The sequence below is a fragment of the Takifugu flavidus genome, chromosome 13 (genome assembly GCF_003711565.1).
Source record: "Takifugu flavidus isolate HTHZ2018 chromosome 13, ASM371156v2, whole genome shotgun sequence".
Lineage (NCBI taxonomy): Eukaryota > Metazoa > Chordata > Actinopteri > Tetraodontiformes > Tetraodontidae > Takifugu > Takifugu flavidus.
Window position 1 is genome coordinate 7,786,250 of NC_079532.1, and position 18,520 is coordinate 7,804,769.

Genomic DNA, 18,520 nt, shown 5'->3' on the forward strand with positions numbered 1-18,520 from the left:
CGCGCGTGTCGTGTGGACTCGGGCTTTTCCGGAAACGTCCGTCGGGCTTCCTCGGATTGTTTGGAGCTGGAAGGTTTGTGAAAGCGCGGAGCTCCGTGGTGCTGCTGCTTCTCCACTGTCTCTTCTGCTCCCAGACTCCAAGAACGGCGGAAAAAGCACCCTTGGGGGGGAAAAGGGCTGCAACCCTCTCGACTGTAAGTTACACATGTTTTCTCTTCTTCATAGAAGTCATACTTCTGCCTCGACTACGAGCAGCACGTTTTACTAATGATTGAAGCGGTGTGGTGTGTTTGAGTTACTGTTTGCTGAAATATTTAAAAAAATAAAGCAATATTCTCGTTGGCTGCTCGACGGAAAAACGTGTTATTTCTGTTCATAAGATCTCCTGATTTATGTTTATGTAAGTCGTTTTAGTGACATCAAGCCTGTGTCAGTCCGTAAACTGGGAAAGCAAAGTTGTGGTCGACAGTGAATTTTTGTTTAAATCCTTCAGTTGAAGCTCCCATTTGAATTACAATTTTTATTTTTTTATTTTTAAAATCCGAACCAGAAAACTACCCCTCTTGTTCAGAGCCAGAGAGCGACACCCCACCCAAATACTGTAAAGTTATTTAGCTGCCAAAGGTTCGACTTCCGCCACAACAGCTCATTAATATCCCTTAAAAGCCTCTTAAATGTGCTGTTTATACAGCAGCACAGAGGCGGCGATTGTCTGCATGAATATTGCTGAATAAAATGGCTTTTTTCTAAAACCAAATGTTCGAGTTTTGACTGCGACCGAAATAGTACAGTGATATGTAAATGAAGGAAAAATTAAAAACGACGCTAGTGCTCAAAATAGTGGAATTTATTTCAAGTGCGATTAAATTGTGAACATGCTTAAATTGTGAACATGCTTAAACCTCCATGTTTTTGTCTGGACTTGTCTGACGTGCACCTAAGGCATGTTCTCACGCACGTCCTCATGCACTGCAGGGCTGTAAAAGTGCACGGATGAGATCCACAGGTATGGCCTGATGCTTTTGGCCAGAATACAGTGCAGGAAATGGGGGAGAAAAGAGCATTAATCATGTATTGCATTCAATTTTTTCCTTTCCATCCTTAGGAAAACACGACTCACCCAAATAATAGATAATTTATGATAAAATAAGCAATTCTGATAATGTACAAAAGGCTTGATTAAAGTAAAAGCACTCACTATTAAACTTCTAACTAAATGGAAGATGCCATCTTGTACCACAGTCAGGAGACAAATGGCAGCAGATTAATTAGTTATGTCATAAAAGGCAGAAGCCCGTGTCACCTGTACAGATTTTACCTTTCAAAGCGATTTGAATTGATCATTTCCGTGGGAGCAGCTGGGCTGTTTGTCCCTAATTACTGTGTGATCACAAATACGTCAGCCAGGCTCCGTGGGCCGAAGGAGGCTTTTAATTGGCTGTGGAAGGAGGAAGCAGAGTTCTGTCCGTTGTGCCCATGGTGACAAAGTTTGCAGCCTTGTGGAGATCAAGAAAGCAGCAGAAGAATATCAGGCGTGGATGTTTGTTAAGGATGCTGCGCATGTGTGTTGACTTTCATTAGTTACATTAGACATTTTCACTGTTGAGTGAATCTATTAATGATGGGGAAAATCGCTCTGACCTGGCCTGGAATTGACCATTTCTTTTTCCCCCTTTACTATGCCTGCAGGATATTTTAACCCTTGCCAACCCTCAAAGGTTGTTTTAGCCCTTCTTACTGATAAGAAGGGCTTGATAACTTAATACAAGTTATCAATAAAGCATGAACTGCTTCACAGAGAAGGTGTAGACTGTCCGAATCAATCAAAAAGGGGTTCATTTTGGTTACGAGGCCGTCCCAGAGGTTGAAGTTGCTCCAGATGTAGCATCTTAAACCGCAGTAGAATTTTCTATTTTGCCATATAATGTGTTCACTATTCTACACAGTAAAATATAATATCAATAAAAGAAGATTATGAAATGCTATTATTCTGCTGTGATACAATGTGACATCCTTTTCTAGTAGGAGTGGTTTAGGTACAATCAAGTTCTCAGGCTCAGATCAAAATCTTTGCGAGTCTGGGCATGATGGATTTATGTGGCACCGGCTCTTCAGGACTGTGGCAAACATGACAATGAAATCCAAACGGATTTTTCCTCAGCTTTCCTCTACCTACCGACACTATTCCATGGGCGTGAGAGCAGACTTGCTGAACGCTAACCTGGTTAGTTGTGGCATTAACGTATGTAGGCAGCTACGCGTCTGAGCCGGGACCGACGCGGCGATGCCTCAGAACAGCCCCGGGCAGCAGCTCGGATCTGTTGGCACTCTCTGCTCGCTACATCTTAGGAAGCTGAAGCAGATGGTGACCATTTTTTATGCTCTTGGTGATTCATGCAGAGATCCATCCACAAGTTAGTTCACACTTTACCCAAGAAACGATCACCTCTTAGTGGCCGTTTCATATTTAGCTCCACTTCGGGGGATATTTGCAGATTTATGCCTGAATCAAAGTCTAACGGAAAGCATTTTACCACTTACCTCATTTTTGGTGCTCAAATAAACAATATTTTTAGAAGCAGAGTTGTGTTATAGTGGTAACCAGCATGCAACCCCTTCCCCCCCCCCCCCTTCACGCCCAGTACAATGTTCAATATATTTAGATTCACCTTTCCTTTCCAGCATCTGTCTTGGGACTTCTGTGATATTCTGCTGCCGGTCAGGATGCCTTTCTTCCTTTGCTTTAATTTCCTTCTGCTTGTGACACCGGGTTAGTCAGAGCCTCCAATAGTGGCCCTCCAACAGATGTTCTCCTGTTAATTTCCAGTGGACGAGATTAGAGGCAGAGACCATATGCTGCTTTTTAGATGCGGCTGTTTTATCTGCTCAAAAACGCTAATTGCATCTGGCTAAGACAGAAAAGCATTTCCATTGTCGAGTGGCTGCCCCAGTTCCCCCCAAGCAGCTGATGCATGACATGGGATGGAAACTAGCTCCACGCTTGTTGTAAGATGTCGGACTTATTGATTTAAAAACAACCCAAACCATTAAAATAATCAAGCCTTTGCTGAATTGACAGGTGGATCGTACTCGACATTTGCAACGGCCGAATATTGACGACACGAGCAGCCTGCTCTTCAGTGGGTGTTGGGAGGAAATCCATATCTAATAGCATCTGTACTCGGTGAGTTAAAATGTTCTTTTTGTTACCGTGACCCCGAGACTGCGTGGAATATTTACGAAAAGCCTGATGCACGTGATCCTTTTGTGTGTCTTGTTATTGTCTGACCCCCTGTGAATTGTTCATGTAAGTCAGAACTGGATGCCGGAACGGAGCCATTATTCTCATCTATGTATTCCCCTTTGGCCTTTGTAACCTAGTCTAAATTAAACCGAGCACGTTCCCTGCTTTGCAGTGGGATGTTGTATTAGCAAGCCAGGCAAATATAGGCCAAATTCTGAGCCGAAATCGTCGTCGCTGTTCGCCAGAACGTGCGCGCCAACGCTCCACGTGACTTCAGTTGTGTTCTTCATGTCATGTCACGTCTCATCCTTGCCATTCAAATAGAAGTCACCTTTAGGTTCTCTTCCACAGCAATGACGTCGCATTTTTGATACTTGCAAAGGTTTCCTGCTTAGCTAAAGCCGTGGTAACCCTGACACAATAGGGATTAACATTCCCTCACAGTATGAGTAAGAAATTGCAATATGTTTAGTAGCGGATAAAGTTTAAGCACCGAGAATGCAGATTTATCTCACTACAACTTCATCTACTCCGAGCTGTCCCTTCTGGATTCTGGGTGCTTGATGGCTTTCCAACTGGTGCTCTATATTTCACTGGAAACCAGTAGGGAAGTGTTGATCTCAGAATACTTCCTCCTGTGATGAGAAAAAGAACCCAATGGTTTGGCTTTTGAGCAGAGAATAATGGTGTAATCAGGAGCTGTAGGGAAAAACGGCCATTTTTGCTGTATGGAGTTTCAACCGTATTGATCATTTCCATGCAGTTGTTTACATCAGTGTCTTAGTTGGTATCAGGTTAACCCTGATTAGCAGCCTCCATCCAGCATCCCATCGTGTGAGGGAGGCTCAAATATTCACTAAAGGAAAGGTGTGATATTCTATAGCTGCTGGAAGCCTTTGGTGTTGTGTTTTCTTGTCTGTGGAACAGGTTTGTCAGATTACAACTGAGCTGCCTCCTCTCGGAACTCATAAAAACACATCTGAGAAAGTGTCAACATCGTTGGCCCTCTGGTCTACGCCATGTGGCTCCACAGAGGGCTGTGTCTCAGTGTGCACGTGAGGTGCCTGATAAGCCAGGGGTGGCTGTTCGGCTTTGTGTTAGTTTCCCCTTTCACGTCTCTACTGTCAGTCTCATATTTGTCATATCAATTTGGATCCGAGACCTTAGAAAACCCTGATTATCTAACAGGAGTCCCGATTGATTGTTTGGATTGATGTTCCAGCCGCGGGTTGTTTTCTACTGAATCGGTGGTTAAAAGTCTAAACTAAAAGACAAATGCAACTCTTTTTTTTTTTTTTTTTAACTGAGATTCTTCGTAAGTGGCTTAAACTTCAGCCATTATGTGCAGATTAGATTTGGAATGGGCTCATTTGTTTCTGTGTAAACTCAGCTGAGCCCTCGTGGCATTTGAGGAAGAGTGAGAACCTGATTAGCAAGCTCTCTCTGGGTGAATCCACAATCGACCGCGAGGTGGCCAGTGATTTGCAGTGGAAACACGCTGCAGCGCTACGGAGCTTTCTCAAATTTAAAGGTGGAGCTGGAAACACTTTCCAGCAGGAAACAAACCGCATTCTCTCCACATCATTGTTGTGCCTCTTCCAGGTGCACAGGCGTGCTTCAGGTGCATCCCAGAAGCAGCTCAGCCAGCAAAACTCCCAAACACTTGGGAATTTCTGTTGGGAGAAGAGAAGCTACAGTTAAGAGCAGCTTTCCAAAGCCGCATGAGGTGGATTCTCGGCATTAGGATATATTTTACGCTGGTAGTTACAATCATGTTTTCTCCATTCCATGTTGGCTGTTGAGGTGCCTTTTCCACTTGAATTAATGACGATCACTACTCGCTTCATGAATAAATACATTTAAACAGCATTGATATAAAGATTCAAACATTCCTTTGTACAGATCAGGTTTTTAGGGCTGTTGTAACATTCCATGTTCCAAATATTGATTTCCAGCCACAGAGATCCTTTTAGTATATTTGCTCTCGGTCTGCTGTGCCAAAGGATAACAACAAACCAAGCAGGCCCAGAATAGTAACTAGAACGCCCTTCAGAGCTTCTGCTTTAGCATCTTTGCTGCGTGTATTCTGTGAATGAACTATACGTCTAATGGAATCGACCACAGCAAACCTGCTGCTGCAGCTGCTGCACGAGGAACAGGCGTCACAGGGGGGCGGTACCATTTCCTCACGCTGTTACACAGAAATTGTGTCAACATGATGATGGCCCACTTGGCTTTTTTAGGGCCAGTGCTCTGTGTTTTCATCCTTCCTGTCCCCAAAGCCATTAAAGTTGAGAGCAAACTGTAATGTCACAGATGACAAAGCTGATCCCGCTGCTCGTGACGTCGAAGGGGTCGTATTGCATCCTTGTTTATTGTCTTATTTGTTTTGACTTGCTTAAGTAGCTCTTTTGGACTGAGACGCAGGCACGTGTGTATGCATCCATTACCCCTGCTGCGTTTGGAATAATGATCAGAGGATCATGATCAAGCAGCCATTAGCATGTTCTTCAGGAAACGTACAGTGATGTAAATTACAGGGTACATTTAGATTTAAATGGCAACCTACTGGAGGTTTCTAGGATCTACTGAATATTTGACCTTTACTATAAAATGACTCTCACCAAAGATCCATCTACGCGAAGGCTGCACCCTTTGCTACAGTTGTTAGCTGCTTAGCAACCAGGCAATGCTTCAACAAGCAAAGCAAGCAGATGACGAAAGACCGGCGTCCTCTTGGGGATCATACGCCTTACGTCAGGTGCGATTTCAGAATTTGAAGTATTGTGAGTCTGCTGCTGTTCATTCTCCTGGGGCAGCAGGGGGTGGCCACACAGAAACCTGTTTCATTTGCTTTCACACTCAAACCAAGTCTGTCAGGGTGAGAAAGTAAATGTTCCCCGCCCGCTGGGGCTTCCGCGGCCCTCAGAGACATGCCTTCTCCTCTTTGTTGCAGATTATCACACTCTCTCTTTATTTGTTCAGCAGAGTGGCAGAATGATCAGAGAAGGTCACACGTTTGGCAAAGGTGAGGCAAAGCCAGGGGTCTGGCACCAACAACTGGAAACTTAAAGTTTCCATTATGACTTTAGCAGGCTGCTTAACAAAGGGCCACTCTGATTAGAGGCAGCAAAATTTGGGACCTGTAATTGGTGTAGTCTCCCAAGCAACATTAATTTTAGACGTCTTTGAGTGAGACAGGCCTGCTTACATGCTGTATGTTAAAGTGATGCTACCAAAGTACCAATGCCCGAGAACAAAAGTGTTAAGCATCTTAATTTGTATTCAGATGAGCAGAAAAATCTCTGACATGAGAAGAAAAAAATGTTATGTACAGGTCATTAAAGCTTGCCTCCTTTGGCCATTTAATTGGTCCTGGGTAACTGTCACCCTGGAAAGCAGGCATTTGACATCTGGTATTTCGAGCTACGATGACTCCATATAAATCTCACAAAGGGGGGCATCGCTGAAGCAGAGCGGAGGCTAAATTCAGAGGCTTGATTCATTAGCTGTGGGAAGGGGAGAAAACCATCTCTGATGTGACGATACGGAGCCGCAACACAACCAGATTCCTTAGGCAGTTATCACACACTGCCATGGAAAAGAAAAACGGCAAAAAAAAGAATTTTATTGGCAGAAACAATCACTGCTTTGCTGTTTTTACGTCAGTAGGCCACAGATATCTCTGAAGAACACTTTAGCTTTGTGTAGACTTAAATGACTTAGCCTATTCTCTTCTCTCAAACTTCCAGGATTTCAAACTCCAAACTATCACGTCTAGAGCTCATTTTAGTATTTTTGTCAATGAAACAGATGGTAAAAAGGAGCCACCTGTTCCTTTTCTCACTTGTTTGCACACTGGGGTCTGAAGCTTTGCCAAGCTGTAATTCTGACTAATATGGTGCCATTTGCGTTCTTGGACTTTTCTTCAGTGCCTGTTTTCCACTAGTTGAAACAACCATATTTATCAAAATGAGATATACATTATGGTGCTGTAACACAGGATGAAATAAGCAGCCAGCGGCCACCAGACTCGCCACATAAGGTCAAACTGTCGAGCAAGAGCGATGCACGGACGCGGTCTTATTACAACCTTCACATGTACTTTGTAATAGCTGCACAGTATGACTTCTTTCTTTATTGTCGATCTGGGATCTGTAATGTTTGCTTTGCCCTGAACTGTCAATATTTGTACCTGGCAGCTGCTGACGCCGCCGTCATGTTATTGGAGTGTGAGTGGAGATCACCGCGGAGGGGCAGGGGAGACCTTTGTCACGTCCTCGTGGTTTCATGGCCTCCGTCGCACCAGATATTCATCGAATGGCTGTGGGCTCATACTTTGGCTGTGCTAATCTTCATATTTCCCTGGATGTTTTTTTTTCTGTAATCACATCAGAGTCCAGACGGCAAAAGGGTAATTTCCCTTGCTGCTGTGTGATGTAATAACTGTATATTGGACAGGGAAACTTGGAATCCCCTGGATCATTAGGGCTTATTTATTCCTCGGTAACTCTAACACATTGAGTCTGTTGTTGGCACAATGCTGTATTGACACAAACAAGTCAGTCAAATCCGTTGGAGTCCATAAAAACTCCCAGTTTAAAGCTCCCGGATTAGTTAAATGCAACGACTCAATTTCCATTCCTCAAAGGTAAAGTGTGTGTGTAGTAGTTTCACACAATTTATCCTGCAGCGCTGCCTCCATAAAATGGGGATTCCAGGAATGTGTCAGGAGATAGTAACAGTTCAGCTGTCAACACTTTTAACATTTACTGCTCTGCAAAGTGCTTGGAAAGGAGCTGTGATTCTTCTGCTCACACTGTAATAAAGCGCCAGCTTTAATTTCTAGAATTAATGTTAAACCGCGCTCAGCAGCCAAAATCTGCCTAATGGAACCTCGACAGAGAAACCTCTAATTTATGCTAATTGCTTTGACCCAGGCGACAGAACTCTTGTTCCCCCTCCTCAGGCTTCTTCTGTGACTCTTCTCTCTACTAAATCATGTTGGAGAACCTACACCGACATCCTTTAATTCATATTTAAATAAGGCTTTCTATCATTTGCGATCTGGATTGTTTCAAGTACTTCCCCCCCCTAAGAAGTTCTTCTTCAGGTTTTCCTGCTCACAGTTGGTCACTGTGCATGGTCATGGGGGCATAATGGGCCTTTTATTCTGTATGCTAGCTGAAGAGACACGGTTTGTTTTGAGACATTACCGTAAAACTAAAAGAACTAAAAATAATAAAGTTCCACCTAACTAAGTGGCTTTCTGAGGATTACAAACATGTGGAATGCAGTGATAATTTGAGTCATCAGGCAGTCCGAAAACAGAGGGATCCATCCTGTGAATGAATGGATTTATTGTAGTCACACACAAATAGCCCATAAATTGCTGCACAGATCTCCTCCACTGCTGTTGTTCTTGTCTTTCATTAATGTTTCATCCCATTCTTGGAAAGGTTTGGTGAGAATTTCAGTCATTTTCTGAAAGTACCAGTTGTTGGAAACGGTCCATGGGAATGGATAACTCGGGAAAGTGGGAGTTAGATGGCCATTAGATGGTCATTTTGCCAAATGTAAATGGTCATTTTGTGAACCTCCAACTCTGTTTTAAAAGAACATTCTCTGGAATCAATAAATCAACAGATGGAACAAAGTGTGTTGGGTAACAATGGACCCTCAGGAAGCGTCTGTCCTGTCAGGTCAGCTGCTTTAGAGAGACGGTTGTCTGAGGCGAGGGATTTTCTTACTGGGTCTTATATTATTATATTAGGTTTCAGCATGTAATATAAATGGATCTATTTTGGGTTCCTCATAAATCAGGCTTTTGTTTTGGTCCCTCCTCCTTGTCTTTCATGTTATTAAAAAGTCTGTCTTCTCTCCTCCGGACCAAAAGGGATCAAAGTTTTTCCACTAAAATGTCTCTAGTGGCAGCGAGATGAGTGACAACTGCATTATGAGTGACTTTCAGCTCGGACCCCATTATCAAAGATGGCGTCAACCATCAAAGGTGTTCTTAATCATGAGGAAGCTGTGGGTTCATTGGCAGTTGCTAGGCAACTACAGCAGTGTTATGCAGCAGGAAGATTAGTGGTGTTGGAGAGCTACAAGACAGGCGAGGGTATTTTATCATCATTACCATAGAATCAAGAGGGTTGGAAGGGGTGCTGGTAGAGGGGGGAGGTGCCAGCACACCTTCAGATCACTGCCGAGGTACCTTTGAGCACCAGAGCACCTAGAATGTTTTTACTCCTTTGAATGTCACCTTCGTGATGACGAAGATGAGGGTCATTATATGATTGTGAAAGAGTGTTTTGATATGAATCATAGTGATATCAGCAATACTGTGTAACAGTTTAAAAAAAAAAAAGTGCCGTGTGATGCATTTTACTTTACTGGTGGAAAGGTATTTCATAGCTAATTTCGTGTAATAATTCAAATTTTAAATTTCATGAACTCTAATAGATTCGGTGTTTTCAGCATTAAAGATTCAACGTGTCTTTTTTCCATTGTTTCTGAACATATCCGGCTAAATCACACTCTCTTTTGCCTGTCATTGTTTTTTGTTTTCACATTTCCAACTGGCACCACTTCCTGTTGATATTGGAGGGTGAAAATCTGCTCCTCTGAGAGGCTGAACAGATGCCTCAACACATGCGCTGTAACCTTCTGCAGTCCTGTGCATACGCACGGATTCAGAAGAATCCTGAAGGTGTTTACTTGCTAATTCAACAAATGAACATGAGCATTTGAGTGCGACGCTAAACTTCCTGGCTGAAATCTGATCACCCCCCCAGTCTCCCATTAATGGTCTCTTTATTGGGTTTTTTTCCTCAGTAATCCATCTTGTTTGACTCCTCTTGAGAATTGTCCCGCATACAGGAATGTTTGATGAAGCTGTTGAGGATCTTTCAGGCCTCATATAAAAATAGCCCCCATTCCACAAGCAGAAATGACAAATCATTGTTTCACACAGCCCAACAAATGTGGTTGGGACCACAGGAATATATTAGAATAAATAGAAGAGAAAGAGAGCAGGCATCCCTGCATCCCTCAGTGGAGGGCTAATCCAAGAACTCGTCAATGAAAATACCAATTAACCCTCCAATGGGAAACACAGTAGTCCTGTTTCCATCTCTTTCTTTAATACCAGTCAAAGAACTATTCAAAAAGAGGGAAATTGAACATTTTTGTGGTTTATTTTTATCCCCCAGAACACAAAGAGCTTTTCAACAGCAATAGAAAGAGTTAGCTTTGCTTGTACTTCGGCTTCATTCACACAGAAGTGTGAAGCTTTTCAACCAAGAACCTGCTTCTATCGGCTTCTCAGCAAACTCTGGAACATCTGGTTCTTGCTTCCAGTCTGACTCTAGGAGGATTTTATCAGTTGCCTGTTACACCCATGTTATGTCATCATTACATCATCCCAGACTCGAGGGATTATGGTAACTGGGTTGGGTAAACCTAAAATTATTACTTTGATTTTTTTTTTTTTTTTTGTCGAGTCATCCTTCTTCCCATTCCTTCATTCATTCCTTGTCTTTAATAGACACCACCCTGACTGCTGCACCCTCTTTCCCTGCTCAGGTGTGTGCACCATGACGTCCAAATCTCACCCTCCTCTGATGAAGAAGCACAGTCAGACGGATCTCATAAGCCGCCTGAAGAGCCGGAAGATCCTTGGAGTTGGCGGCGAGGATGACGAAGGCGAAGTGCACCGCTCAAAGGTCAGAATACATCACGCGATGTTTTATTCATCTCGACTTTTCTTTCTGTCGGGACGCATTTGCACAGCAAACAGCTCGGCTGTTAATCGCAGCATTTGTTAAACAGCAATGGAAGACGAAGAGTTATAGATTACTCTTAAAAGCCACGTCAGTCTGCTAATTGCCACATCACTCTTGTGATGTTCCCATTGTGCACTTTTGGTTCATTGAATCTAGAGCGCACGATCCCGTGGGCTCGTCCAGCTCCACTGAGAAACGCACGCCACCCCTGGGAGACTTGCTGTGTCCTCCTACTCAGCAATTATAGGCTCTCTAACTATATTTTGTTGTGCACATCTATGCTACTTTGGTGTGCATGACCTCAGTGTTTTAATCAGTATCCTAAGCAAGTTTGGATAATGTCTGTAACTTTAGATCGGTCAATGCAGAGGGTAACTGGATACATGGTCATGAGATCTGTTGTGCTTGTTTGAGTCACTGGGCTCCATATTCAACTGTACCATGACCCAAATGTCCCCTCGGTACATTGTGCTGTTGCCCTTGACTTCTTCTGCTTGTCCTCTTCTCAAGTGTTTGTGGTAAAGGGACCCAGGGGTTGTAACGGTAAGGTTAGCTGCATAAGTGCAGATTTAGAGGAGAAACACTTGACTCTATCCGTGTAAACAAAAGAGGGAAGTGTTCTGCGTCTTCCTGTGTGTTTGTTCTCCTTCGAGATAAGAACTTTTCTTTTCCTGCTCAAGTAACGGAAGGTGCATTTTTTTATTTGTGACTTTGCTTCTTTTAAAAGACCCAGTCTGCATTTTAACGCGGTCTTAGGACTGCATGCCACAGTTTCACGTGCATTTATAGCAGTTGTTTATTTCTTCATTCATTCAATCATCTAACATCCGACTGAAGGTTTATCACACATTATAATGAAATAACAAGCATTACATTGGCAGAGGGCATCATGTCCATGCCCTCTGGTTACGTTTTCCCACTGTTTACTGAATATAACAGTAATTGTTGATAATCTTCTCTCTGATAATCTGTATATTTCCTCCTTTTCCTGATTCTCCCTCCATCGTCGACACCCATCGGTTCTGTTCCTCCCCAACATGGCCCGGTTGCATCGGTTGACTCCCAGATCCTTTGCATATTTTTCATGCTAGTCATGAATATTTATGTGTTCTTGTCAGAACCAGCCCCTGCAACCACGGCGCTGCTGCCCTCATCTCCTGCGAACACGATGGCAACTGCCACAGTTGGATTGATATTATGTGTGCGCTGATTTTACCAGTTCTCTCTGCAGCACAGTCTCTTTCCCCTTAATCCAACGTGTTCTGTTAGCTTTATTTTCCATATTTGAGCTTTATTAACAGGGGACAGAGAGCACTAGTGTTTTTCAACAACTGTGTTTTAAATATCAACACAATTGCTCATAAAATTCATGAACTATATTGCAAACTTGTATTAACTATTTATGTGTTGTACAAGATGATGTCTTGAGCTCATAACACCCACGTTCTGCTCATTTCTGGGCCCATAGATAAACTCTTTGTAGCTGATAGTGGGAGATGTCGGTAAACACTCCCAGTCAGAAAAAGCTTAGCTTTATCAGCTTTAGTGGGTTTCGTGCTTGAGAGTATTTTTAGTTTCCCTGTCTCACTGTAACACAAGAACATTTGTTCTGAGGGAAGAGAGGTTCGATGATGAAGGCACGATGATGTTGAGGTGTTAGGAGAGAGTCTGGATTATAAATTAAAGGCTTCTGGTTGCTAATTTACTCTAATTTGTTGTAAATTTCCTTGGGTCTGCCTTTTCATTATTAAACTGGTATTAACAGCAGCAATGTCATATTATGTTATGACATTGCCATTTAATCAGCAGAGGTTGATTCACTGGGAGATAATAGACTCTAATTATCATCTCAATAGGCTCAGTGGAAGCTCTGCCTCTTTCCTCTCTCTCCCTTCTCACCAGCGTGCTGCACATCGGCCTTGTTGACACCAGAATGCACCTCCACAGACAGCACTTAAGCCGCGGTTATGTGGCACTTTGTCGAAGGCTGTCATCGTAGATGCGGGTTAAGATGACATGATTGCCGTTATGTTTCCATCCTTCTGAGCGATTTCCTTTTTCCTTTGTCTTGCCTTATTCCTGCACAGATCAGTCAGGTTCTGGGGAATGAGATCAAGTTTGCCGGGCGGGAGCCCATCGGGCTGAGGTGAGACATTTTGTTTCCAGCGCAGCTCATTGCTGTAACGTTGATGATGTCATCCGTGCGTCACCTCCGGTGAGGTCCGACAGATGACTGAGGCTGAGAAAACAAGCGTGCAGTTGAGTAATAGTGTAACGTCTCCTTACAGGCTCTGGATACTCATCTCAGCCATCGGTTTTACAGTGATGGCCCTGATGGTGAGTGTTGCTAAAAACATCAATAAAGCCCAGGCATGAAGTTCACTGCTTTTGTCCTAAACTTTATTAGTGTGAGTGTGTTGTTATGAAGAAAAACCTTATCCAATTTTAGAAAGGGCGGCGCTATGCGGACCCAAATCTAAGCTACAGTGGAGTCTTAACACGAGAAAAAGCCTTCTCTTTGTGAGCCACAATGTGTAATTATTCAATATCTTCAGTGTCCATGATGCACATAATGGCTGTGATTCTCAGACAGGAGGACTGCATATAGGGTGTCACGTTTTGGGGCATGTGCTGGGACAGAACAGTCTTGTGTTGCTATGACAAGGGTTGTGCTGTGCTGTTGTTTTCCTTTACACAGGCCCTGGTGTTTCCTAACCAACTCTACGAGGTTGTTTTTGAGGAGGAGCTCTCCACAACTAATATCTCTGTCCGCCTTTATGGAGGCGCGCTGCTCAGTAAGTCCTCACTCCTGAAATAACGGGAATTCCTGGCAACACAAGTCATTTTAATTTTGATAGCATCCCAGTGGCGGTTGTGATTATGTCTCCTTATGCATTTCTTCGCACAATCAGGTGATTATTAAAAAATGTTCCCATCCTTAGGCTACCAAATCAAATGTGCAGCGTGATTTCATTCGGTTGTTTGTCAACATACATGATTATTCCATGAATAATTCCTGGGAATCCATCAAAGGCTCCCGATGTGTTTCGTGACTATGTCAGCAATCATTTTAATGGCTTTAGTTTGAGAAAAGGCTGGCAGGTAAGTGGGTGAGCCAGTCCTTCACTTAGTGTGATTACAGGGATTGAAGGCTCTGTGAAAACGGAGGATAGCAGTCAAAACACACAATCACAGTGTTTAAACATGTATACCATATACATACTGTATATATCATCATGATCTGCCTATTTTGTGAAACCTGAAGAAAACTGAAATCAAACGATAGCTTGAGAATAGCAATGAGAATCTAGCCATAATTTTTCCCAAGAATGGTCAAAGGGGTTTGAAGGGTGGTCTTTGATGATGTGCCACACAAATGAAACCTTGCAGGCAAAATGTAATCCAGCAGCCCTTAGACCTCTATCTGCCCCTGCTCATATCCATTAGCTCACCAGGATATGGGGGTAGCAGGGAAATGGAGGAAAATGAACTGGAATAAGTGAGACGGCACCATTGAACACAAGCCTTATCAGAATCGATGAATTCAAGCATTGAACAGAATCAATAGGCCCATTGTCACCATGTGCACATGGCATCACAGATTAGTTAGGCTCCAGCTGCAGCTGCTCTGATAAGGCTTTCTGTTAACAGTATTGCCCATTGGACATGTAAGAGTCTTCTTTCCTAAGCTTCCAATGTATTCTATTTTTTCTTTGTTGTGTTCTCAACCCTATAAATTTCCCTTTGTGCTGTAATTTCCCAGGCCTGGCCCTGATCATGTGGAATTGTCTCTACACCGCAGAGAAAATCGTTATCCAGTGGACGCTGCTCAGTGAAGCCTGCTACTTCACTGTTCAGTTTCTAGGTGATTTAACATTTTCAGTGCACTCTTTAATTGTTCTTGTTATGTCATTTTGTCCCAAGGAATCAGACTATTTCCGCCTTTGATGGTGAGTGGAAACGCTAAGCCTGTTATTCGGAAGACAGTTCTGAATGGGTTTACACTGCCCTCTTGTGTCCAACACTTGGAATCACAGCCAGGCGGGGAACGGCTGGAAGAAAGAGAAAAACCCTGTTCATGGACACGAAAAGTGTATTTTCTAAATTTAAACCTCACTGTGTGCAAAAACAAATGAAAATGTCTCATTTTTATACTAAGATGAGTTTTCAGCAGCTCATAAAACGTGTGAAGAACATGAAAGCATTGTTATGAGGTGAACTTCTAAAACTGTGAACATGCCCTTTTAAATATTTGTAAAAATTTGTTTATAACTCAAGTGGCACATTTGTGTTTCAGTGACATCAATCACCTTGATTGAGATCGGAATATTACCGAACGCTGCCGTGCTCCTGCTCCTCAGTCGAGTGCTCTTCCTGGTGGTCACGATGGCGTACTACTACCACCTGGGCCGTAAACCAAAGAAGATCTGATCCGACCATATGACACTTCTAGGCCAGGGATGACTGAGAACAAACCACAATCACTGGGTTAGAAGGTGCGGAGTTTTATTTAGCCGGGCTCAGAGTATTATCATTGAATGCCACCGTCTTTGGGACTCAGCCTTTTGTAACTCCGGCATTCAACAGATAAGCACAATGTCATAGCTAAACTTCCCAACAATCAGAAGAAACTTTGGGTTTAAGTCAGTGGGTCTTTAGGTGTTTTAAGTGTGTTGGTACATATTTCTTCTACCTTCAGTCCTACTTGCAGTTCTAGTTCCAGGTTCAGTTCAGTTCATCAGGTTCTTAAATCATTGGAATATTTATTGTGTGTAATGCACGCAGTTACGAACTATGTTCACGAACAGGTTGTTTAGGTCAAGATTACAGTATTGACCCTTTTTAAAAACACAGAACCGCTGTTTTAAAATGCAATCACCTTTGTTCTTTTTTCCCTCCTCCTGCTGTTATTGATAATTCACACTGAATGTAAACCAAAGTTTCAGTATCTCGACTCTCAAACGCCTCTTGACACGATGGGGAACAGCAGCAGCGGCTGTGCTTGGAGTGTAAGTCAGGTTAACTTAAAGCACAATGCTGAAAACTTGTAAAGGTCAGTCTTAACCACTCGAAACATTTCCGTTCCTTCCCGTTCAGAATTTGGCTGCACAAAAGTAAACATGTTCTTACCAAAGTGAATGGGAATAACTTTGTACAGGATATTTACATTACTGGTGAGCAAATAGACGTGACGTTGACAAAGACCATGTGATCTGACCTGTAGGAGCGTCGTTCTTTCCTCTTCTCTTTGCTCACATTAACTTGAGGCAGAGCAACGATGCCTTCACACCTCTAACCTTTCTATATTGTCATGGTTGCATGTGAGTGTGCAGCATAAACTGTCTGAGCTGCTTCCTCATCAGTGATGTAGCACAGTCCCCTATCTTTTCTTTTTTTTAAATTCTACTGACATATCGTTAGCTTTGCCTTAAAAGTACTTCAATAGAACAGTCATCAACACTGCAAACTGTTATTTTGTAGATATGTAAATATAAAATATTTACTATGATGGTCATGTCAACCAAACAGGGAACTTGTTCAGTGTTAGTGAATGATTTTGACAGGTTAATCTTTGATGCCATGTGTTATTTTGTACCTGTATAAAGTGATTTGTTTTTCATGTTTTTGATGTTATGCATGCAATATAATCCAGCAAAAGAAATAGCTGACACACAGTAGCAAGCCGCCAACCACCAAAAAATGTGGGAAATTGGAATGGTGGTTCATTTTATTTATAATTGGTTATTGCCCAGAAATTATAAGGTGAACTCTGATCTCCAGCAAAGGCCTGATAGAAAACACTAAATTTAGTCGATAAGTTCCCTAAAAATAACTGGAAACGTCAGTCTGTATGTCCTCCAAAGGTGGTCCATATTGTTACAAATGGCCTCCTGCCTCAGAAGGGAGTGTTCCTGAGGTCAGACTGATTGTGTGTTTGCATTTGTGAGGCTGCCATTGAAAGCAGATGCAGCTTGGGTGAGCGCAGACGGGAACGTGAAACATGGGAGAGGTCTCCTGTAAGCCTGCACTTGTAATTATCTTTTCTTCTCCCAAGTATTTAATTAGATTCAGCTCTCACAAGTGACATTGTGCACTTCAGCGTGACTAGCATTATAATTACAGAGTTTAGAGGGAAAAATGGACTTACTGCAAGCCTAAAATCATCAACTTTGAAGTGAAAAGGTCTGCAAAGCAGTTTTTATACCCATGGCCAGCCTGGTGGAAGCAAGAAAATCTGCTTTCTGATGGAAATGTTGCCAAATTGAGCTGCGACCCCAGTATTCATAGTATTGTTATAAATCGCTCCAGGTTTCAACTGTTTCAGATTGTAGCATTGTGCTCTTATGTATATATGTGTTATATTGTATTTCAGAAATTAACTGTTATGGATTTACACGCATATAGTTTGAAATAAAGGACGCTGTTGCTTATTTTGAAAATGGATGAATTGTTTTGTTTCTAAAAAAATGTCAGGGGAATATGACATTTGTGTCACGAGACTACCATTGTGTGCTGTCAGAAATGTGTGATTAACTGAGACCACCTAGATTTAACAAAGGCTTTTCAACTCCCGATGATTATCTGGTTATACATTAAACTGTGAGAGCCGAAGGCAGGCTGGGTTACTTCAAAATCAATAGTTGCCACCCCAACGCCCAGTTCAATTCAACAAACCACGTTCTGAACAAAATGGAGCTGTTAAGTAATACTGCCCTATTGTTTTGTGTCTGTTTGCTCTTGAGCGTGTCCCAATACGATTAGCTTCAGCTCAGTGCAGTCAGTCATCTCTGATGTCGGCTTAATTAGATCCACCACCACATGTTCCTGCCCCAATTCCTTCCCATCCCAGGTTCCCTCATTTATACTCATTGGGCAGCGAGTGAAAAGGTTGATTGTATTGCACAAGATACTGGCATGTGTGTGGTTAGTTTTGTTTATACCTGTATTTAGGCTTGTGCATTCCATCCATTCCCTCCAGCCAAGGGGAGGTAAACAGTGTTTTGGCTTACTGTGGATCATTTAAATGGCCGTCTATGGCATTCTTGAACATGTACCCAATAACTGCTGCTCATCCACACAGCCCATGTTGATCTAACAGGCTGACCATCCTCTATCACTTGTTATGCTGGACTGCACAGGCTGTTATTAATGTGCCTTTTCAGGGAAAGTATAATTAGATTTGCAAATGTGTCTCGATCTGAAGGCAAGATTGTTTTTGTGCCATCTGATCCTAAGAGGTGACGTACTTGCTACTCAACTGTCGTAAACTTGGTACTTCATAAGTTAGGATGCCTCCAAAGACCAGACTTAAATTCGTTTTGGCTCAATAATCAATAGCTTTCCCCTCTTTGGAATACAATGAACAAAGTTTACACGTGTCAAGTTAAAACAATTTCAGTATTTAATGTCTAAAAAAACCCAACAATCTTTTAATCTGACAAAACTGTAGATATCAATAATAAGCGTCTCTTTAGGACCCCGCATTTGG

General features: G+C 42.6%; 1 protein-coding gene across 3 annotated transcripts; it reads left to right on the top strand.

Moving 5' to 3' along the window:
* The first annotated feature begins 45 nt into the window (after window positions 1–45).
* tp53i11b (tumor protein p53 inducible protein 11b) lies at window positions 46–17,471 on the top strand. Of its 3 annotated transcripts, XM_057051599.1 has the most exons (8): window positions 46–194; window positions 3,080–3,184; window positions 10,832–10,971; window positions 13,119–13,177; window positions 13,320–13,368; window positions 13,730–13,826; window positions 14,795–14,896; window positions 15,329–17,471. In XM_057051599.1, exons 3-8 carry the CDS (start codon window positions 10,843–10,845, stop codon window positions 15,460–15,462), a joined length of 570 nt encoding a protein of 189 aa, XP_056907579.1. In that variant the 5' UTR covers window positions 46–194; window positions 3,080–3,184; window positions 10,832–10,842; the 3' UTR covers window positions 15,463–17,471. The 3 variants fall into 3 exon arrangements, with proteins under 3 accessions (XP_056907579.1, XP_056907580.1, XP_056907578.1); XM_057051600.1 differs by lacking the exon at window positions 3,080–3,184 and having other exon boundaries at window positions 62–194; XM_057051598.1 differs by lacking the exons at window positions 46–194; window positions 3,080–3,184 and adding an exon at window positions 6,227–6,272.
* The last annotated feature ends 1,049 nt before the right edge of the window (window positions 17,472–18,520 follow it).